Genomic DNA, 23,425 nt, shown 5'->3' with positions numbered 1-23,425 from the left:
CAGTGAGGGAATCGCCAGAAGGCACTCGGAGCTGGACCTCAGTGTTTGGGCTGAACAACAGGGGGTATATAAACTAGAAACTGCTGCCCTTGCGCACTTTGCTTGCCAACCCCATGGAATCATAGAATTGGAAGGGACCATGAGGGTCATCGTGTCGAACCCCCTGCAATGCAGGAATCTTTTGCCAAGCATGGGGCTTGAACCCACGACCCTGAGATCAAGAGGCTCATGCTCTACTGATTGAGCTATCCATCACGAGCCATCTTGCCGGTCCATCAAACTCCCTACACCCTAGTCACCCCTATCCTCCTCCTTGACTCCCCACTCACAGCTCCTTCAGTACCCCCTCCCCACCTCCCTGCCATTCCCACCCTACTCCCCACAGCCATAGCTGTCAACTTTCAGATTTGAAAATAAGGGATCAGCAGCCTTGAAAATAAGGGATCAGCAGCATCCCCTGTCCCGGGAACAGTCTACGGGATATCTAACAATCCGGGATAGCAGCGAGATGCAGTGGGAAACGGCGCTGGAATAAGGGAATTTCCTGCGAAAAACAGAAGGTTGAGAGCTATGCCCACAGCTCAGCCCAAACTCCCCCAACAATTCACTCCAAACTCCCTCTGCCAACAGCTTGCCCCAAACACAACCCCCCCCACTGCCGCTGTTGCTACCACTTGTGGAGGAGAGGGGAAAGAGGAGGAAAGAGCCTTTCTCCCTGGTGCTCCGCGCTGCAGCTGGCAGACAGTAAGCATGCATTTTGAAATGCATACTTCATTCTGACACTGATGGAGTACTAGGAGCATGCAAAGACCTGCCAGGCCCACCCAGCTAGTTGCCTCCCTAGTTGCTTACTCTGCCGGACCACCTGCCCATTCGCTTTCTCGCTCAGCCAGACCACTCGCCCCCTCTGACGCTGGGCTTGCCTTGCTCTGCTGTGCCTGAGAGCGAGCAAGTGGGTGGTGGTGGCCATAACAACAGGGTGAACGGGAAGCCCCGATCTGGACCACCTGCCAGCCTGCTTCTTTGCTCACTCCCACCGCCGGCCTGCTCGCATGGCCCCCTACTGTTGACCAGGTGAACTGCAGCGTGATGACTTTTTCCTTGCAATAATATTATATAGTAAGATATAGTATACGTTTTTAATAAATGGCTTAAGGGGGGACATTGAAAGTTGCTTTAAGCTCAGTCAGACTGTTGAGCCATCTCTCAGCAATGTCTGCACAGAATGGCAGTGTTCATCTAGGGCTTGAGTTTGTCCCATTCCCACCTGGAGTTATCAGGGATTGAACATGAGATCTTCTGTGTGCAAGGCAGATGTTCTGCCCCTAAGCATCAGTCTTTCCTAGCCCTGCAACTTGAGATGCCCCTTAAGTGGAGAGAATCTGCCAAAGAGAGAATCTGAGCCGTGGGCTATCCTCGTTATATTATTTTTTTTTAAAAAAAGAGAGAAGCACTATTTAAAACATAAATCCAGGAACTGGTGGGTGGATATGCAATGTTGTGGGTATGCAATGTTGCCCATAGTAGAACAGGTGCATTTTTTAAGGTCAGGGGACTAACCCACCAGCGTCTACCCTTGCCTCATAGTTTCCTACCCTCTGCTTTTTTCCTATCCCTTACAAGTCTGTCTCAAAATGGGAAAACCCCATGATAATATGTGCAATGTGAATCACCCAAATTTGTACTGCGATCGTTTGTTTTCCTTTTGTGAAAGCCGCACCTGTTTGTAAACTGTAGGTCTCCGCTACAAATGTATACATGGGCTTTATACCACTTTAACTGAATGTGTGGCTGTGGTCCTATGATGTTGTTAATAATAATAATAATAATAATAATAATAATAATAATAATAATAATTTATTTATTTATTTATTTATTTATTTATTTATTTATATCCCGCCCATCTGGCTGAGTTTCCCCAGCCACTCTGGGCGGCTTCCAATCAAGTGTTAAAAACAATACAGCATTAAATGTTAAAAACTTCCCTAAACAGGGCTGCCTTCAGATGTCTTTTAAAGAGAAGATAGCTGCTTATTTCCTTCAAATCTGAAGGGAGGGCGTTCCACAGGGCGGGCGCGACCACCAAGAAGGCCCTTTGTGTGGATGTGCTGTGATGCTTTGTGATTGTGGTGTTACGTTATCTTATGTTGGTATGGTGTTTTGTTCTGTGCATGTGGCGTTATCCTCTGATACGCAAACATGGCATTCTGTTGTGTGGTGTTAGTTACAGATAGGTAGCCGTGTTGGTCTGCCATGGTCAAAACAAAATAAAAAAAATTCCTTCCAGTAGCACCTTAAAGACCAACTGAGTTAGTTCTAGGTATGAGCTTTCGTGTGCATGCACACTTCTTCAGATACACTGAAACAGAAGTCACCGGACCTTTCTATATAGTGAGAAGGTGGGGAGGGGTATTACTCAGAAGGGTGGTGGGAATGGGTGATTGGCAGATAGCTGCGATGAGCCTGTTGACGACTCTTAACGACTGCAATAGGTCTAACAGGAAAAAGCAAGGGGTGAGAAGGTGAAAAATGGCTTTGTCATGTATAATGAGATAAGAATCCAATGTCTTTATTCAAACCAGGTCTCTCCATAGTTTTAAGTTTGGTGATAAGTTGCAATTCAGCAGCTTCTCTTTCCAGTCTATTTCTGAAATTCCTTTGTAATAGAACAGCTACTTTGAGATCTTGTATAGAATGTCCTGGGAGATTGAAGTGTTCTCCTACTGGTTTTTCTGTCTTGTGGTTCCTGATGTCGGATTTATGTCCATTTATTCTTTGGCGTAAGGTCTGGCCTGTTTGTCCAATATAGAGAGCTGAAGGACACTGTTGGCATTTTATGGCATACACAATGTTAGACGATGAGCAATTAAATAGTCCCGAGATGGTATGTGTGATGTTGTTGGGGCCAGTAATGGTGTTGTCCGGGTGTATGTGGCAGCAAAGTTGGCATCTGGGTTTATTGCAGGCTCTGGTGCCAGTGTCCGTGTTAAGTCTGGTTATAGTATTATTGTGGGTTAGGAGTTGTTTAAGATTGGGGGGCTGTCTGGAGGCAATGAAAGGTCTTCCTCCCAGAGCTTGAGAAAGAGAACTGTCAAGCTCTGGGAGGAAGACCTTTCATTGCCTCCAGACAGCCCCCCAATCTTAAACAACTCCTAACCCACAATAATACTATAACCAGACTTAACACGGACACTGGCACCAGAGCCTGCAATAAACCCAGATGCCAACTTTGCTGCCACATACACCCGGACAACACCATTACTGGCCCCAACAACATCACACATACCATCTCGGGACTATTTAATTGCTCATCGTCTAACATTGTGTATGCCATAAAATGCCAACAGTGTCCTTCAGCTCTCTATATTGGACAAACAGGCCAGACCTTACGCCAAAGAATAAATGGACATAAATCCGACATCAGGAACCACAAGACAGAAAAACCAGTAGGAGAACACTTCAATCTCCCAGGACATTCTATACAAGATCTCAAAGTAGCTGTTCTATTACAAAGGAATTTCAGAAATAGACTGGAAAGAGAAGCTGCTGAATTGCAACTTATCACCAAACTTAAAACTATGGAGAGACCTGGTTTGAATAAAGACATTGGATTCTTATCTCATTATACATGACAAAGCCATTTTTCACCTTCTCACCCCTTGCTTTTTCCTGTTAGACCTATTGCAGTCGTTAAGAGTCGTCAACAGGCTCATCGCAGCTATCTGCCAATCACCCATTCCCACCACCCTTCTGAGTAATACCCCTCCCCACCTTCTCACTATATAGAAAGGTCCGGTGACTTCTGTTTCAGTGTATCTGAAGAAGTGTGCATGCACACGAAAGCTCATACCTAGAACTAACTCAGTTGGTCTTTAAGGTGCTACTGGAAGGAATTTTTTTTATTTTGTTTTGTTGTGTGGTGTGTCCTGCATGTTTGCATGTGTCACTATGTTATAGAGCATTATTTGTGGATACGTGGATGCAATCTGTGTTCTGTTGGGTTGAGTTACACGCATGTGTGAATGTTGATGTTATGTTTATCCTGCATGGAAGTGGTTTGAGGCTCAGGCTTCTAATTGCGCTTTTATATTGTGGGATATAAGCGGCTCTCATTTTAACTGTTTCCATTGGGAATTTTAGTTTGCTTTCTTTTCCTTAGCCACCCTGGGAAACCTGTTGAAGAGCAGGAAATGAATAAAATTAATTAAATAAGTCTGGTTGAAGCCTGAAGGGCGAGAGCAGGAGTCAATCACAACTTCAGTACGATGAGGGAAGAAGGTGGTTAAGCCTGGCATTAAAAGAAAAGAAAATAACTTGCTCCTTGTTCCAGGTTCCTTCTCCCCAAATTTACCTCGTTTCTCCAGAGGCCTTGACCAAGGAGATTAGAATTTCAGTCTTTTGGGCCCTGTCTTTATCTGCAGGGGGCTTTCTGGGGCCTGATGGTGGGGCTGGTCATTGGCCTGAGCCGGATGGCCTTGGAGTTTGCGCACCCCACGCCCCGGTGTGGTGTCCCGGACAGGCGCCCTTCCCTCGTGAAGGACCTCCACTATCTTCACTTCGCCACCCTCCTCTTCCTGCTGACTGCCATGGTGGTGGCGGGCATCAGCTTGCTGACTAAGCCCCCTGCCGAATCCCAGGTGAGTAGAGCTTGTAAGCAGGTGAGCCGAGCTGCCCCAGTGGTGTAGAGGAGGAGAAAGAAGAGAATCACAGAACTGTACACAGTCATACCTTGGCTTACAGATGCTTCAGGTTGCGTTTTTGGGGGGTTACAGACCCGCTGAAACCCGGAAGTATCAGAACGGGTTACTTCTGGGTTTCGGCGGTTGCGCATGTGCCGAAGCGCTAAATCACGCTTTGTGCATGTGCAGAAGCGCCGAATCGCAACCCAAACGTGCGCAGACGTGCCACTGCGGGTTACGAATGTGCATCTTGCGGAAGAAATTTAAAGACTATTTACAGAAGTATTGTAAAATCAATGAATGTTAGAATGATGTTGGAATGAAGTCAAGGGGTTCTTAGCAGTAACGCTAGAGAGGAGTAGGTGAAAATGGATTTTCAATAGGCGAGAAAGTAAAGTTATAACATATTAAGATAAGGGATTAAGATAAAAATAAAGAGGGAAAGGATTTGCTGAGTTAATCAATCGAACTGGAATACAAAAAAGGGAGGCGTGGGGAGGTCAGCGAAACAAGTAAATGAAAGATAAGTTATGGAATGATGGATTTATTTTTAATTGTGTTTAATTTTTCTGTATTTTGTATTTTTCTTTTTACTTTTTTTTTCTTACCTTTGTAACTTTTTTGAAATTTCAATAAATATTACTATTAAAAAAAACAAAAACGAATGTGCATCTTGCACAGATCACGTTCGCAACCTGAGCGTCCACTGTATTTGGAAGGTACCCTGAGGGGTCCAACCCCCTGGAAAGCAGGAATCTCAGCTAAAGCATCCATGACAGATGGCCATCCAACCTCTGCTTCAAAACCTCCAAGGAAGGAGACCTCCCGAGGGAGACTGCTTCAATGTTGAACAGCTCTTCCGGTCAGAAAGTTCTTCCTGACGTTTTGTCGGAATCTCTCCTTTCTTGTAACCTGAATCCATTTCCTACCCTCCGGAGCAGGAGAAAATAAGTTTGCTCCACCCTCCATGTGACAGAGCAATGATGGCATCCGAGGAGAGAAGTAGCAGGTGCTCTTCGGCTGAGTCACGGCCCTTCCGCAAATTTTATTTTAATAATTCATATTATTAATTAAATGACAATTATTTAAATGTGTTTTTATAGCTTAGGTACCGCCCGAACACTGTAGTTTCCGAGCACCTTACAATAGGAAATGCCGTGTACAAAATGAAATCAGCTGAAATTCACCAGAAGGGTAAAACTCACTGTTTTTGCCCTCAGAAATAAAAGCCTCATTTCTTTCTGGAACAGGGGGAGAGGAACAAGCTTTTTAAAACAAAGATCGCCCATTTTGCATTGGCAAGGAAAAATGGCTGCCTAGCATTGACACTCGCTAGGATTTCCTTGCCCTGATAGTGACACAGGCCCAAACCGATTGCTCCCTTTGCTTCTGATCGAAGCAATTGCCCGAGGCAGAATGCTTTCTGTAAAACCACCTTTGAAGGAACAGAAAGAAAGAAAGAAGTCTTTTCCACTCCACCCAGAGAGGCCGAGCCATGCTTGTGCCACCTAACCACCACCCCTAGCTATGGAAGACTGCCTTTCCTTGGCACCAGGGCCCTCTCAGACGTATTGGGACATGCCCAGCGGAGTGGTTTGTTCTGATGTGTGCCCAGAGAGAATGGACGGTTGGGTGGCACGAGAAAACACGGTGGGCGTTCCTTGGATCTCTCTGCACCTGGAAGGTGGTGCCAAGGAGACACCTCTGACAGGGTTCAGGGCAGGAGGTTGGCACGAGCAGAAACATCAAAATGGGGGGCGGGGTCAGGAGTCAGTAGAATAGGCCTTCCTGTTAGGGTTCGTTTTGCATCTTGACTGTTAATTTGCATTTCGGAGGGTCTGATATTACAGGAGTTTCTCTGACCCATAATATTGGACACACACTCTCTCTCTCTCTCTCTCTCTATATATATATATATATGAGGGGAAAAAATCATTAAAATCCCCCGAATTCCTCGTTTTATTTTATCTGTTTTGTTTCTTTTGTTGGTTAAATATTTATTTCATAAAATGTATATACCGCCTAATGGTAAAAACAACCCAACAACCTCAAAGCAGTTTACAAAAAGACAAAACAATTAAATCAAAGGGGGTGGGGAAATCACTACCCTACTTTAAAACATACAAAAGTTAAAATACCGAAACAGATTAAGTTTGCCTCAATTTTCTAAGCATCTGGGTAGGCTTGTCCCTTTAGCAGTTTCGTTTTATCACCTATTTTTGTTGTAATAAAATTGTTTATTGTTTTTATGTCGCACACGAGTTAGAGATTTTATTTTTGTACAAAGTGTAAAAAGGATTTTAAAGTGTTAGCAGATTTACAAATTTGTTTAAATGAAATAAAGTAATGAAATAAATGGAATTAAATGGAATAAATTAAAGACCACCTTTAGTTGTTTTCTGTATGAGTTTATTTATTTATTTATTTATAAAAACCCTATCATAGTTGTTTTTACTCTAATGACTACACTGCCTTGAGACTTATGCAAAAGGCATGTCAATAATAGTAGTAGTAGTAGTAGTAGTAGTAATAATAATAATAATAATAATAATAATAATAATAATAATAATTCCGTCCAGAAGCTACCGCCAGAGTGTAGGGGCTTCATCCAATATTAGACATACTCAGAACAGACCCATTGAAATTAACCGACACAGAAAACTTGGGACTGTGAATTTTCACAAATCTAATTTGAGTGAAACTCTATAGAGTTTCTTGGGCCTTATCTGTGGCCTCAAACTAGGAATTGGCTGCGTACAGGGCAGCCGCGGAACCTTCCAGAACTTCTGCTGGGTGCGCTACTTCCCTCAGAGTCGAACTCTTTTTCCTGTACACTGAAGGAAGGTGCAAATTTCACCCATTGTTCCTCTCCAATATCTCTGCCGAGTGAATATATCCCTTGTTTTTCTTTTTCTTTTTCTTTTTATAAATGTTTATTAAGATTTTCCAATTTTATACACAAAGAAAAACAATTAACAAAAAAAGCAAAAATACACATTTAAGACAAAACAAAACAAATATAATTCCCAATTCTTATTTCCATTACCTTATATCCCGGACCTCCTCTCACCTCCCCCTTTTGTATTCCAGTTCAAATTCTTAATTCAGCAAAATCCTTGTTGCAACATTGATATAACTTATTTTAACTTATTATTCCACCTTTAAATTACAGCTGGTAACCATTTAATTTCTGTCCAACATCATTCTAGCATTCATTAATTTTGCAATATTTCTGTAGATAGTCTTTAAATTTCCTCCAATCTTCTTCTGCCGACTCTTTCCCCTGGTCTCGGATTCTGTCGGTCATTTCCGCCAATCCCATGTATTCGATCATCTTCATCTGCCATTCCTCCAGAGTGGGTAAATCTTGTGTTTTCCAGTATTTTGCAATGAGAATTCTTGCTGCTGTTGTCGCGTACATAAAGAAAGTTCTGTCCTTCTTTAGTACCATTTGGCCAACCATGCCCAGAAGAAAGGCCTCTGGTTTTTTCAAGAAGGTGTACTTAAGTACCTTTTTCAATTCATTATAAATCATTTCCCAGACGGCCTTAATCCTTGGGCACGTCCACCAAAGGTGAAAGAATGTACATTCAGTCTCTTTACATTTCCAACATTTATTATCGGGCAAATGATAAATTTTTGCAAACTTGACTGGGGTCATGTACCACCTATAAATCATTTTCATAATATTCTCTCTTAAGGCATTACATGCCGTAAATTTCAAACCGGTGGTCCATAACTGTTCCCAGTCAGCAAACATAATGTTATGTCCAACGTCTTGTGCCCATTTAATCATAGCAGACTTCACTGTTTCATCCTGAGTATTCCATTTCAACAGCAAGTTATACATCTTTGACAAATTCTTAGTTTTAGGTTCTAACAATTCTGTTTCTAATTTCGATTTTTCCACCTGGAATCCGATTTTTTTATCCAATTTATAAACCTCCATTATCTGGTAATAACGAAGCCAATCTCGTACTTTACTCTTTAATTTCTCAAAACTCTGCAATTTCCATTTGTCTCCCTATATCCCTTGTTTTTCTGTCAGGAGCGTTGCTTTCCTATCAGAGGCACATTTTACCTCACAACGTCATGCTTTGGCTGTCAATGGTAATGATGCTCATAAGCAAACGCAACTTTCTCTGCCTGTATTTCATTGGCTTTCTCCCTCCTTTTTTATATTTGCAGGTAAAGTTTGTGACTTGGTGGACTCTTCGTGAGGAGGAGCCCTTTCCTCCCCAACTGCCCAACCCCAAATCGCTGCCTGAGGACGGCTTTTCCAGCACACAGAACGATGGTAGGCCTCAGGCACGATTTGAACAACATCCTCTCTCAGATGGGCAGGGAAAAAGAAAAGCTTGTTGGAATATGTGGTTTCATGTGAACGGTGGGTGCTGAAATATCCTGTGATCAGTCCGTCAACTTTACTGAACGTAGCCAAAGGACTTCACAATATACAAGATGTCAAACTCCCAATTAAAATTAAAAAATTGATATGGAATCATAGAACAGCCATTAGTACCCATGTGCACCAACCTCCACGGGTAACGAAACATTGAGTTCAGATTTATAATACTGTGCATTTTATCATTCTTGATATGACTAGAATGCAGCTTCTAAGCCGGCAGTGCAAATTTGGCTACCAAATGGACAGAACTGAGGAACCATTGAGAAGTTGTTGGGTTCCTAACTGCCATTAGATGCAGCCAGCATGGCCAATAATGGTCAAGGGATGATGGGAGCCCAGCCCCATCGGAAGGGCTCTAGGTCAGTGGGCGCTGACCCTTTATGGCCAGCCCAATACATTTTGGCACCTGAGGCACACCACAAAATGGTGACCCTCCTCCCTGCTAGGGAAGAAGGGGCGGGTCAAGATCTATATCAGAAAGAAGTGGGGAATGGAGATCTACATTGGAATCTGCTGCCCCGGTGGATCCTGCTGCCTAAGGTGGCTGTCTCACCTTGCCTCATGGGTGGGCCAGCCCTGCATGAGGGCGAAGGGGACAATGTCCCACCAACCTCAGTCTGCCATCAGCCAGCCCTACCTGGCAGCCAGCCTCCTCCACCTTAGACTCAGTGTTGCCCATGAGGAACTCAGAGAGGAAGAAGAGGAGGAGGATGGGAACAAAACTGGAATTAGTTGGCTTTGACTGTCATTGGTTTTGGCTGCCCTTACTCTTGGGCTTCCTGTCTTCCACCCCACCAGTTTCCATGGGCACCAGCTCTTGCTGCTTTAGGTTCCCCATCCCTGCTCTAGGACTTTGTCTAATCCTTTTTTGTTTTGTTTTCCATGAATAAACCCTTTGCTCTCTCTTTCTCACAGATCTCCCGGAAAGCCTCCCATGGAGTTGCTTTGGCAACGGAAAGGCCTGCGTTCCCTGCGTCATGAAGGCTGGAACCCTCCCAGGGAAGCCCCCTGGAGGCAAGACAGAGTTCAGCTTCTGGGCTCGGATCTGCTGTGCAAACGCCCTTCTCCTGATCTGTGTCAATGTCTTTTTCTATGCTTATTTTGCTTAAGGGATGTCTTCTGGAAAGTTCCTCAGAGAAGACGGGAAGGAGTTTGGGGTGAGTGGGGAGGGGAGGGGAAGGGAGAACTGGTGTGTATGTGGAAGATGGGAAATATTCTCTGATACCAGTGGATTGTTTTATTTAAATATTATATTTCAGCTACTGATGGGGCTGTTCTAAGCTACCAAGCGGAAGAGTTGTAGCTCAGTAGAGTAGAGCAGCTGATTTGCATGCAGAAGATCTCAGGTTCAATCACCAGGTAGGGCTGGGAATGCCCCCCATCTGAAACCTTGGAGAGCTGCTGCCAGCCAGTGTGTACAGTACTGAGCTAAGATGAGCAAATGGTCTGACTCAGTAGAAGGCAGCTTCCAGGAATTAATGCACAAAACTGGAAACTTTGGGATTTTATAAGGTACTCCACTGGAGATGACACTGGACCTTTGGGCTAGCATATGCAGATTTATTTTTTTATTTTTTTCAACCAAGGGGACTAGAATCTTTCTTAGAAAATAATTAAAAATAAACTGACAGATTTAGTTTGCAGAAAAAGGCCCTGATTTGTAAACAGCCCATAAATACTGAACTCAGTTCAGCTTGGCCATTTTACATGTTCCACGGTGCACTTGTAGTTGGGCATGGTAGCCGTTTCTGGCTAGGCATGAGAGCGGCACAGGAACACCCCCATCTTGTTTTGCTACCTCCAGAGCAATTGAGCTGAAGACTCACCACAACTCTCTTTTGACATTGGCCCACTGGCAAACAGAGGAAATTGCTGCAGCACCTTCACTGCAGATGGCCACAGGGTGGTGTTGCAGCTTCTAGCCCAGAAGACATCCTATTGGCTCCTTGCATTGCGTGGTTTCTCCTGCGGCATCACGAAGGAAGGGTGCTGGCCCAAGTAAAGACAAGGCAAGGGTCAGCACCTTGGAGAGAGATATCAAGGTGTCGGTTTAGGACCACTGCGGTGGTCAAACATCCAAGTTGTCTCAGCAAGGTCCTAGAGCTGTTGGCAGAATTTTAAATCACAGCTAGGTAGTCACTGACTCAAGGGCCCATCTCCTCAGTGCTGCCACACAGACGGTTAAAGAATCAGTGTTTTATTCTGCAACCATTGCCTTTTTTGAAGGTACAGTGGTACCTCAGGTTAAGTATTTAATTTGTTTCAGAGGTCCGTTCTTAACCTGAAACTGTTCTCAACCTGAAGCACCACTTTAGCTAATTGGGCCTCCTGCTGCTGCCACGCCGCCGGAGCCCGATTTCTGTTCTTATCCTGAAGCAAAGTTCTTAACCTGAAGCACTATTTCTGGGTTAGTGGAGTGTGTAACCTGAAGTGTATGTAACCTGAAGTGTATGTAACCTGAGGTACCACTGTACTGGGGTTTTCAGCCATAGGGATCTCTCAGGGCACTCTCGATCACCCAAGGGTTTGTGGACCAGCCACCAGAGTCTGGTGGCAGAGTTGTCCCCTTGGGGCTCTGGGGAGCAGGACCCCAGAGTCTGAAGACCCATGCAGGATGGGGCAGAACATGGAGTTGGAGTTGTGCAGAGGTAACGCTCCACTTTGCGAAGGCAAACCTCGCACCAGACATGCAACAGTATGTCAAGGAGCGTTGTGCCTGCTCTCCCTGACCTTTTGCCTTCTTAGCTAGAAAATAGGGTTTTCCCCCTGACCTTTTGCCCTCTCACAATTTGTTTGTTAGACATAACGCTTGGCTGGAGCATGACCGGAGACGCAGACGTAATCAAGTATCGGGGGGAACATTTTAGGGAAACACCTGCTGACACGTGTATTTGCTAACGCTGGAAATATGCTTAGATGGAAATACGTTAGGTTCAGGGTGGTTTCACTACTGTTTCCAATTGTTGACTTCTGCTAATAAAAGGAGCCTCGGCAGAGCTAGCTGGCAGCTTGCTTGGAGCATGCTTGCCAGCATGCTCCTGCACAGCTCACCTACATCCAACCTCCTGGCGTCTCCATTATTCCTACAGAGTTGCAATTGCCAGAGGACTCTGCTTTTGAGGAGTTCTGCTCCGGGACCATGGCACCAATGGCCTCATTGCACCCCATGTATCATGTGATACAGGGCACCAATGAGGTCTAGCTCTGGCCCAGTGAAGCTGCTGACTCTCTGCCTTTTGCTCCTCAGTTGGGACAAGTCATTGCTCAGACATGGAATGAGCTGTGCATCCATCTTTTTGCCTCCAAATTTGTCTGAAACACCTGCTTGACAGCCTGAATTACTTTATTAAACCACATAAAGGAATACAAAATGATTAGCATAACCGTAGCTAACATGCGAAACCCAACTCGAGGTCGTACACTCACACGCACAAAATCATTGCCTAGCGAAAACCAGTTTGTATAATGAGGTTGTGGGTGGCCGTCGGTTCAATAAATCTCTCCACATCACACTCTTGAGTCGCTGGCGGTCCTCTCACCTAGTGTTCCCCTTCTGATGTATACAATGCGGGCACATGCCAATCACCACAAAAGGAGCTGGTCACTGCTTTTCCTCTAGCTGTCCTGATTTGACTAGGCAGTCTCTGCCGATGAAATTGCCCAAACCTGAGCAGAACCTGAGTCCGAATATAGTACCCCAGGCCACTGTAGGTAATATTCCCCTACCTCAGCTACACCTCCTTCCAAGTGTCCTGGACAAAACAAGACATCCCATTTTTTTCTTGCAAGATCTCAGTGGCCATTTTGGATATCATGATCCCACTCACTTGTGCACTGTGCTCTGCCCCCCCCCCAAAATTGCTTTTTTGGGGGGGGGTGAGAGCAAGGCACAGGTCACGTCATCTGAGAGTGCATTCTGGAAGACATCCCGGTTTTGCATTGGAAAAAGTTGGAAGATGCGCATTCCTTGCTCCGCCCACTTTCGCCTCTGGCCCCACCCACATGTGGCCCCTGGAAGGTTGTCCAGAAGGGAATGTGGCCCTCGGGCTGAATTCCTTCCCTGCGAGGTTTCTGCCAGAGTGGACTATACCAAGAAAACCGGACCTTTGCACTCTATCTTGTATGCTCCCTAGAAACTGAGATGCAGTGGCTTGCAGAAAGCTTGGTGAGTTCTCTGCAAACACCCGGCTTTGTGAAGAGTCTATAAATAGAGGGAGGGTCAAGGAGGCAGGTGGGAGAATGTTTGCCTGGCTGCAAAGTGTATCAGATTCCTCCTTCCTGTTGCCCTTGGCTGTTGGTGACCCAAGAGAGCAGGATGGGGAGGGGGGGAACACCATTCTGAGATAAGGCATGCCTAGTCACAAGATGCTTATGAAACAAGCTCTGGGGGGAAAAACGTGTTTTCAAACAAATGAAAAGAGGGAACTGAGATTTGCTCAGGGGGATTCCCCACCCAGTCGTCTGTTCCCACATTGGAAACTGCCCATGTGTGAAAGGTCAACTCTTTGACCGGCTAAGCCAGAGGTGAGGAAGCTCAGGCTTGGAGGTGGTAAATGTGACCCTCTGACCCCTTTGCCTGCCTTTTGAGACCCTCCCTAAGCTGTTCCCCCTCCCAGGGCATGTTCTTGAGTGATTTTTGACTGGTTTGCATGCATTCTTGAACTGTGATAATGCCTTTTGCTACCCAGGATGGAGAGGAGAGCGTGGAAAACCTCTGGGTTTTGCATGGCTGGAATGAACCTGACTGTACAAAGGTAAATTTTGCATCCATTGATTTCTCCATTTTTGCTTCTGAACCCATCCAGGACTGAAGTATGGTCCCTGGAAGATCCCACGCAAGGGAACTCCATCCTCAGACAGAAACAGGGTCCCCAAATTCTGGGTCAGTCCATTGGATTAGATTCAGGGGTTCATTATTCCCGGCCTACCAACGTCCCCAGTGGGTTTTGCTAACACAAACCCAACTTGTTTGAATCATCCAACAACCTGGGACAGACGAAGAAGAAATATAATGCAAAAGAAATGAGAGGGAATTGCCATGGATGCTCCCATACAATAATGGAACTTGATATTGGTTTCACAGTCATTTCTTCATTCCCAGGGAATGTTGGGAACTCTAGTTCTGTTTAAGGGCGAGGCTATAGAACAAATGTCAGCAAAACTACAATTCCCAGGATTCTTCAGGGGAAACTGTGATGATTCAACTGGCACCAGACTGATGGAAGAGTGCTTTCTCTGTCAATGTTTAGTGTGGGATTGCCACCCTTCATTCACTCACTTATTACGGGGCATCCACATGGCATTGTCATTCTGCATTTTCCCTGTGGTTCTTCTGTCTCTTTATCTTAGAAAAACCAAAGAAGAGCACATTTCCCACTTTTATATATGTTGGTTGAACAACTGAGTCACAAAATGGGAAGAAGCATGAATTTCCAAGGATAGCTGTGTTTTGCTTTGCAGATTGGTTCAAGAAGCGCAAATCAGGTGGTTTCTCATTCGAATGCAAACAAAATCAAGTTTCTGCCACATCCCTGGTTGTGGGGGAGAAAATGTTGAAGGCCACTCCTTTAGACCACCACTTATCACATGGGAGGTCCACTTTTTGGTCCACTCCTAAAAAAGGTTCCAAGTGGGGCGGTCATTCCATAGATGTTCCGCAGGACTTCCGTTCAGAGAGATTTTGATTGGCTGCTTCAGAAGAAGCCTCCAATGAGAACGCAGGCGAAGCGGGTCACATGCGCAGTGGGAAGACATAGTTCCTGGGGAATAGACCCGTCTTCACGCCAATCCTCCCTTTCCACCAGTTGGGATCAGAGCAGTCCAGGATCTCAAGGACGTCCCCTCGACAGAAGCTCAGCTGGGATGGGCTTTTGGCTGTGAAGCTGAACTGAGCCTGGACGAATTTTGGCTTTTTGGGCTGCATGAAATAGAGAAGGAGAGGACAGCTGAGAAGAAATACCTGGCTGATACAAACGAGCTAGTCTTGCCCACCTGTCAAGCCAGGTGTGTTGTTTACATGATGTGGTGAGATGGAGAAGATTTTCCTCCCTATGTTTAAAACCAAAATCGCATTTGGATAGAAACTGTTTCTCAGGCAGCTAGTCCTATTCTTTATGACCCTGTACCTTCTTCCAGAAGGCAGAAGCTGAAAGAGATCATTTCCAGGGTGTGCACTATCCTGGACTATCTCTGCAGCTTTCTTATGGCACCTGGAAGCATAGATTTGATCCAAGGTGGGAAGAGTCCACCCAATTATTCTCTCTGTGGTCTTTACAAAGATTCCTGCATTGCAGGGGTTGGACTAGATGACCCTTGGTTCCTTTCCAATTCTACGACTCAATGAACAGTACACCATATTCCAAGTGTGGTTATGCCATAAATTTGTACAACGGCATTACGATATTGGCAGTTTCATTATCAATCCCTTTTCTAATGACCCCTATCGCATCACTTGCCTTTCTACGAGTTGACATGCTCACCAGGTCAATATCTCTTTCCTGGAGAGCCACCACCAGTTCAGGCCCTGCTCATGCATATGTAAAGATAGGGAGGTTTTGCTCCAAAGTGCATTATTTTATACTCGCTTCCATTGAAATACCCTTGCCATTTTTATGCCCGCTCCCCCAATTTGGGGAGTTTCCGCTGCCCCATACCTCCTGCATTTCTGCATGATCCCTGAGGAAGACCTCCGCTTTCTTGGCGATGGTGGTAGTTCTGTAGAAATCCACCAGTTGATTGATGGAGTCGAACTTCTCGTCCCAGAGATGGTACTTCCCTTTCTTTTCTCTCAGTACCTTGAAGTGCAGCACTTGATCTCCATAGCTGTGCCCAGGATGCAGAAAACAAAAAGTTAGTGTCAGGGGTTCAGGAGCAGAGACACAGGAGAAGGAGCAAATGGAGAGTGAGGAGGAGGAATACGAGGGGGGTGTAGGCAGTGACAGTGGTCAGAGAGAGTCCACGAGTCTCTCCAGCGAATCGGAAGATTCACAGAGAGGAGCGCCGATGGCCAGGGCAAGGGGGGTGCCAAGGGGGAAACCCCAGAAGGAAGGGGCCAGCGGGGACTCCCTGAGCAGCAGTTGGAAATCAGGACCAGCGTCCCCACCAGAGCGCAGTGGGGGGGAGGAGTCCCAGGCATCGGGACCAGTCTTCCCACCACCAGAGGGAGGAGATGAGTCAGGATTGGCCACGCCTCCATCGGAGAGCGGGGAAACGGTCAAGAGGAAAGTCACCGGCTGGGCGCGCGCGCCAAGTTCAAATGTACAGGCGAGCGGCACAGCAGGTAGCCCGGATAGGGAGCCAGGTCCCAAAGCCCGCCGGAAGGAAGGGCAAGACTCAGGGGGGTCAGCGTCAGAAGAGTCCAGGAGGGAGGAAACCCCAGGGGGCAGAAGGACCCAGAGGAGGAAGGAACAGCGCAGGAGGTGGAGCCGGGCTAGGATCTTAAACTGGTGCGGAAGGGGCAGTGACTCAGAGGGGACTTCGCCTATCTAGAGTCTAGACGTAGGGTTGCACGCTCTGGCTTTAAAATGGAAATTATACTTCAATAAAGACTTTTGTACATAATATCAGCCTGGCGTTGGTCCTCTGTGAGCTGGGACCTAGAGGCAGCCCTGACAGTTAGCAAAAGGTGAGCAGGCAGGCAAAGGCAGTGGAGGACAGTTCATTTGTGTTAAGTTGTGGGTGAACATATCAGACGACACAGCGATTCTTCCAACAGCTCTTGTTTATTCACAGGCCAGAACAGAACTGAACTGAAGGGTTCAGCCAGCCTGCTTATATAGAGCTCCACTACAACGCAACAGTAACAACTTTCTGTAACTATCCAATCACTGAACGTCACTTTCAATTCCTTATTTGCATATGTGGACCTGAGTGAAAACTATCTACAGTATCCCCCTGCTGGCCCAGGGTGAGAACTTCAGTACATAACAATTCATACCTTTCATATGTGGCAGTTATATACCTTCCATTAATGATCCCGCCCCCTACACACTTTTCAGTGCATTTCCTCATCATCCCCCCCCCAAAAAAAAGTCCAGTTTTTTTTTTTTTTTACAGTGCCAGAGCAACAGAATGCTTTAATTCACTTTAATGGCACAAACCTAAACTTCCAGTATGCACTTGAATCCCTCCCACAAAGCAGTAATGGTCTGGAAGCACCTCAAATTTCTAACCCTCAAGAGAGACTTCAAAAACTGCTGGTGCCAGAGAGGGGAGTTGAATAAGATGCTTGCTCAAATATCGGGTGGTCCTTTAATGTTCTGCTTTGTCCCTCCTGCGAGTCACAAGTTCAACATCAACAATGCAAAGAAGGTCTATTTGTATAATATGCCCAGGAAGATGAATGTTTGCTCTCCTTGGCAGGGAAAATGAAAAAACACTTGTCTAATTACACAGTGTGACAGAGGAACAGGAGCCGTCAGCCAGTCCTGCTTCCTGCTTACTCCACAGCATTTGAGTCCAGAACTACTTTCAGTCCACAGTTAGGTGACAAGCTTTGCTGTTGGTGACACACATACAAACAAGCCTTCCTGCAACCAAGCTCTGGACCCTCAAATTCCTTGCAATGCCAGTGAAGACAAATATTTAAATAAAGCCATTTCCCATTCCCGGGGAGATGATGTTGCAGCCTGGGAGCAAGCACTCCCCACGCACGCAGGGTAGGATCGCCCCTGTGCCATTGGATGGTCTGCAGCAATAATTGATATTTTGATTTATAGACATATTTTTAGCTGGTTTTGCGCCTCCCCTCCTGCCTGCACCCCGGCGAGGGGCCCACCTTGCCACCCCCTGGCTATGGCTCTTTGCTGACAAAGGTCCATATAGTTAAAGCTATGGTTTTCCCAGTAGTGATGTATGGAAGTGAGAGCTGGACCATAAAGAAGGCTGATCGCCAAAGAATTGATGCTTTTGAATTATGGTGCTGGAGGAGACGCTTGAGAGTCCCATGGACTGCAAGAAGACCTATCCATTGTGAAGGAAATCAGCCCTGAGTGCTCACTGGAAGGACAGATCCTGAAGCTGAGGCTCCAATACTTTGGCCACCTCCTGAGAAGAGAAGACTCCCTGGAAAAGACCCTGATGCTGGGAAAGATGGAGGGCACAAGGAGAAGGGGACGGCAGAGGTCAAGATGGTTGGACAGTGTTCTCGAAGCTACCAGCATGAGTTTGACCAAATTGCAGGAGGCAGTGGAAGACAGGAGTGCCTGGCATGCTCTGGTCCATGGGGTCACAAAGAGTCAGACACGACTAAACGACTAAACAACAACAACAACGGCTATGCCCCTGCCCCTATTCCGTTAGCACAAACTGTGCCCCAGGACACCAGAGCAGGAGAAATCAAAATGGCACCAGCGATGCTTGCAAAGGGTGCTAAAATTAAGGTTACCAGACATCCCTGTTTCCTGGGTACAGTCCCCAGATTTACAAATCAGTCCCCATACAAAATCCATTGAAGTTGAAAAATGCTCCTGGATTCACTGGAAAAAATCTGGTAACCTTATGCTAAATGGAGTTGCCCCAGACCTTGAGATTTCAGAGTACAAATGTGAGACTTGAGGGAGGGTCCTGATGATGTCCTGGGGAACAGGCCCTGGTGATGACATAGGGTAGTTGTTTGGGTTCCTCCTCTGTGCTCCCTCACAGCACTGAGACCTGGAGATGGAGGTTAATGGGGAGAGGAGAGGGTGCAGAGTCTGGACAATAATTTGCAGCCAGTTTCTGCTAAGTTGGAAATTCAGGCCCTCCCAGACTACCTGGAGAGGACCAGACAAACATGGAGACATCAGGACAGACCTGGAGGTTCTGACAACCCCAGCGCTAAGAAGCAGCGGCATTGCGATTGCTATCTCTGACAGCTAGCTGGTCGTCGTTGCTAAAGTTTTAATTCAGGCAGACTAATGGCCTGCCACATACAGGTTCTGGGAGTGACTGCTTCTTGACAGCAAAGGCTCACCTCCTGCGGCCCAATCCATCAAAGAGGATTAAAAATGTCCTGCCCATGGGCGTACCTCGGAGTGCCAATCGTCGTCTCATGTTCCCATGTGCAGGGACAATAAACGTAGGCTGCCCATTCCAGAAATGGAAAAAAGCAGAAATTATTGTTGGGGCTTTGGGTGGCTGTTGTTTTTGCGAGGACTTTAGTTTCAGGGCACAAGGGGAAAGAAATGGAAAGGAGAACATGCATAGTTTAGCTATTTGAGCCTCTCTGTTGAACGCCAGTGCCATTTTGTAGGCCTTAATTTGGTGGTCTGTGGGGCCCGTGGAGTTAATACTTATTATTTCTTAGTAAATTTGTTGCTCGCTTTATCTTGCCCAAGACTTAACAACCAACCAAGAATCCACCCCAAAGCAACCTTGTCATTCACATTCATTAAAAACATTCTCATCCACTTCTGAAAGACCACAGATAATTAAAGACTGGTTATGGAGGAGAGCTTTTGCCTGGCACCTAAAAATATATAATGATGGTGCCAGGTGAGCCTCCCTGGGGAGAGCATTCCACAAGCAGGGAGCCACCACTAAAAAGGCCCACACTTGTGCTGCTACCCTGCAGAAGTGCTCTTCCGGATCTCAAAAGAGCAGATATAGCGGTTTATGTCCTGAACTCAGTGCTCTCCACCAGCTCTTTTAAGAGTAAAAGGCAATGTTTGAGGCAACATCATTCAGCCTGAGGTCCAGTTCTGAGGGCCTTCTTGTGAGAAGTGAAATTACAGGGAACCAGGCAGAGGGCCTTCTTGGTAGTGGCACCCACGCTATGGAACATCCTCCCATCAGATATGACTTTCCACAGACATCTGAAGGCAGCTCTGTATCAGGAAGTTTTCAGTGTCCGATGTTTTGCTGTGTTCTGTTATACAGTGGTACCTCGGGTTACAGACGCTTCAAGTTACAGACGCTTCAAGTTACAGACTATGCTAACCCAGAAATAGTACCTTGGGTTAAGAACTTTGCTTCAGGATGAGAACAGAAATTGCGCGGCAGCAGCGGGAGGCCCTATTAGCTAAAGTGGTGCTTCAGGTTAAAAACAGTTTCAGGTTAAGAACAGACCTCCGGAACGAATTAAGTTCTTAACCGGAGGTACCACTGTATTTTGTTGGAAGCTGCCCAGAGTGGCTGGGGCAACAAAGTATGATGGGCAGGGCAGAAGTAAAATTTTTTTTTATTGTTATTATTACCTTCCTGCAAACAAATCAGAAAGAATGCTCAATGAGTAGCGGACATTGTCTCAGCTCCCCACAAGCTTTGTGCAAACAAAAGAGGATGAACATGCTATAAACAGCTCTGGCCGGAAATGGCTTAAATACAAGGTGCCTCCATCTGCTCAAATATGATACGCATGTGTGACTTGTGTGACCCTATTAATGCTTCCAAAATGGGCTCACAATTGGACAATGGGGAGACCTACAAGTTCTCCGTACCTGATAGACAGCTAGAGAGCCAGTGTGGTGTAGTGGTTAAGAGCGGTAGACTTGTAATCTGGTGAACCGGGTTTGCATCTCCGCTCCTCCACATGCAGCTGCTTGAGGCAGTCTCTCAGCCTCACTCGCCTCACAGAGTGTTTGTTGTGGGGGAGGAAGGGAAAGGAGATTGTTAGCCGCTTTGAGACTTCTTTGGGTAGTGATAAAGCGGGATATCAAATCCAAACTCCTCTTCTTTGGCTGAACCCAGGAGATTTAATGAAGAAGGTGCCCTTTTTTGGACGTAAAGCCATTTAGAAATATTGCCGCACACATAGATTGCCATGGAAAAGGCCCCAGAATCAGGGGTGTGTGGTCAGCCCCAGGTGTCATCCTTGGGGTGTGTGTGTAACAAAATGGCACACCGTTGGGGTTGGCACTTACTGCCGGGCGGGGCCTGCAAAGCGTCCGAGCCAGACGTCTCTCCTTGGAGTGACACGGTGGCTTGGGGTCATAGCTGTCAACCTTCCCTTTTTTTGCACGAAATTCCCTTATTCCAGCGCCGTTTCCCGCTGCTATCCCGGATTGTTAGATATCCCGTAGACTGTCCACGGGACAGGTGAGGCTGTTGGTCTCTTATTTTCGAGGCTGCTGATCCCTTATTTTCAAATCTGAAAGTTGACAGCTATGCTCAGGGCCCTGCACTGCCCAAAATGGCAATGTGGGGCTTGCGTCTGCCAGGCAGACTCCGCGGGCAGCTCGCTGTGCCACCCCTCTGGGCGTATCGCCACGGCGCCCCACTGTGGCACCTGTCGGAACTCCGCTCGGCCAAGCTGATAAGGCCTCATCTTCCTCCGAGCCGAGCCTTTGAAATCACCTCTGACGTGTTTAATGACCTGAGCCTTTGATAAGGCCTCAAGCACATTCTATACAGCAGGGTTCCCAGCACAGGGAAGAGACGAGAGGTTTGGCTACATTGTAAAGAGTTTTATTTCTAAACTACGCAGAACAGAAAAGACATCCTCTCTCTATGAAAGCAGAGAGCAACTGAACAAAGGAACAAAGGAAACAGGAAACCACTAACGTCTCATCCCGTCTCCTTTCTCGTGAGACTGGAAGGTCTCTGGAATGTAAACAGAGTCCAGTGACTCCACGCAGCTGCTCAGTGATAAGAACAGAAACTAACAGCACACCCGTGCGCGGATCACCGCAGCACCACTGGGGGGCAACTCGCCCTGCCGCCGCTGGTCCGGGAGCCGGAGCAGCTAGCTATGCCCCTGGCCAGAATAATCAGTGTTTCATAGGTTTTTAGACGTCACCCGGGCACTCAAAGAGAACAAAAGTGTGTGGGACTGCTGATCTACGCCAATAGCCCAAAGAGCTGCCGCTGCACAATACCTTTGCGGCAGATACCCTGCGAACAAGAACTACACCCTATTTAATGAAATGAAGCTTGTAAAATGAAGCAAATCAGAAATGCACCTGGCTGCTGCTGCAGATTTATGTTGTTGGCTACTCTTCCTTAGAATGACATCAAGCTTTTAATAGTCCCGTTTAAGTGGAGGCAGCTGGGTGGGGAGGTCGGCTGATGTCATGAGTGTGTTGTGTTGGGACAAGGGCTAACTTCACATCACCAGCTGGCTCCAAACAGGCCTGGGATGGTCCTCTCGGCTCAGGTTTGGGAAATGTTGCTCCTTTGGAAATGGGGACACAAAAAGGGCATGGGTTGCCTTCGATGAATCTTTACTCTTGTGGCTTAGGGCCCTCATAATTACTGGACCGCCTCTCCTGGTCTGCCCCGCAGAGGACCTTAAGGTCCATGAATAATCATAGTTTAGAGGTCCCGGGCCCTAAGGAAGTTAGATCATCCTCCACCAGGGCCAGGGCCTTCTCAGTGATGGCTCCGACCTGGTGGAATGCTCTGTCCCATGAGACCAGGGCCCTGCAGGAATTAACTTCCTTCCGCAGGGCCTGTAAGACAGAGCTATTCCGCCTGGCTTTCAATTTGAACTTAGCCTGATCTTTTATTCCCCTTCCTTCCCTCCCGCTCCCCTTTTTATGAAGATTACCTACTCTGGGATCCCACAGCTAATTCTCCCCTGGTCTCCTCGCTGGCCCAAATAGGACCAATTTAGCCAGCTAGCCCTGGCGATCATCTAATGTTTATTGGATGGATTTCCCCCCTAAATTGATTTTTGAATTTTGAATTTATTGTTATTCATATTTTATACTGCATTTTATGCTGTTTTTTGTTGCATCAATTAAGTGTTCTAAATTTGTTGTTAGCCGCCCTGAGCCCAGTTTTCTGAACTGGGAAGGAGGGTGGGATATAAATAAAAATTAAAGTAAAAAGTGTGTGTGCATTTGGCATGTTTTAGCGAAATTAGCATTCAAATATGTGTTAAATTAGAGGAAAATTGCTCTGCAAAAATGTTCATATTAAGTGAAACTGTCAGGAGAAATTCACACTAAATGCTGACCGAGTTCCATGAGCACTTTTAAAAAATAAATGGAAGAAAACCACAAACCATTGTGGAAATGTGGAGAAGAGAATTTACGATAGCAAATATGAGAAACAGAGAGAAATGGAATTGGACAAATTTGCCCATCCCTAAGTTGTGTTGTGCCCCTTGAGTTATTTTCAAGAGCCTAGCGAAACCCTAAACTCATCTTCCCACCCATTTAAGACCTCCTAAAACCTGAGGCCCCTTTCCCCTGTTGCCTCACTAAGCTAGACCTAATCAGAAACTGAAGCTGGAGATTCCTTCGTTTTTTTCTGCTGTGCGTTTTTGGGTCCCTTTGTCTTTAAGAAGCAGCTTTTACTTTCTGAAGACTTGGGTTGCCCTGCGGCTTCTGCCAAGGTGAATACACGGGTGTCATCGGACAAACTGAATCTAGTGTGGGAATAGCTAGAGGGCAGGCAGAGGCCTCTCCCTCTGGAA

General features: G+C 46.3%; 2 protein-coding genes across 4 annotated transcripts in view; one reads left to right on the top strand and one right to left on the bottom strand.

Moving 5' to 3' along the window:
• SLC5A10 (solute carrier family 5 member 10) overlaps positions 1 to 10,700 on the top strand; it is a 99,528-nt gene extending 88,828 nt beyond the window's left edge. The window contains exons 13-15 of the mRNA XM_081839743.1: positions 4,422 to 4,637; positions 8,868 to 8,976; positions 10,003 to 10,700. Of these exons, the coding sequence (XP_081695869.1) occupies positions 4,422 to 4,637; positions 8,868 to 8,976; positions 10,003 to 10,196 (519 nt within the window). The 3' untranslated portion in view covers positions 10,197 to 10,700. The remainder of the gene's footprint in view (positions 1 to 4,421; positions 4,638 to 8,867; positions 8,977 to 10,002) is intronic.
• Positions 10,701 to 12,412: 1,712 nt separating this feature from the next.
• GRAP (GRB2 related adaptor protein) overlaps positions 12,413 to 23,425 on the bottom strand; it is a 34,795-nt gene continuing 23,782 nt past the window's right edge. For all 3 annotated transcript variants that reach the window (XM_081840072.1, XM_081840073.1, XM_081840074.1), the window contains 2 exons: positions 15,741 to 15,909; positions 12,413 to 15,004 (listed from right to left, as the gene is read on the bottom strand). In XM_081840072.1, the coding sequence (XP_081696198.1) occupies positions 14,819 to 15,004; positions 15,741 to 15,909 (355 nt within the window). In that variant the 3' untranslated portion in view covers positions 12,413 to 14,818. The remainder of the gene's footprint in view (positions 15,005 to 15,740; positions 15,910 to 23,425) is intronic.

Source organism: Podarcis erhardii, assembly GCF_964252035.2.
Source record: "Podarcis erhardii genome assembly, chromosome: 14".
In the NCBI taxonomy this organism is placed as follows: domain Eukaryota; kingdom Metazoa; phylum Chordata; class Lepidosauria; order Squamata; family Lacertidae; genus Podarcis; species Podarcis erhardii.
The sequence above is the reverse complement of the archived record's forward strand: the minus strand, read 5'-3'. Positions and strand labels throughout refer to the sequence as shown.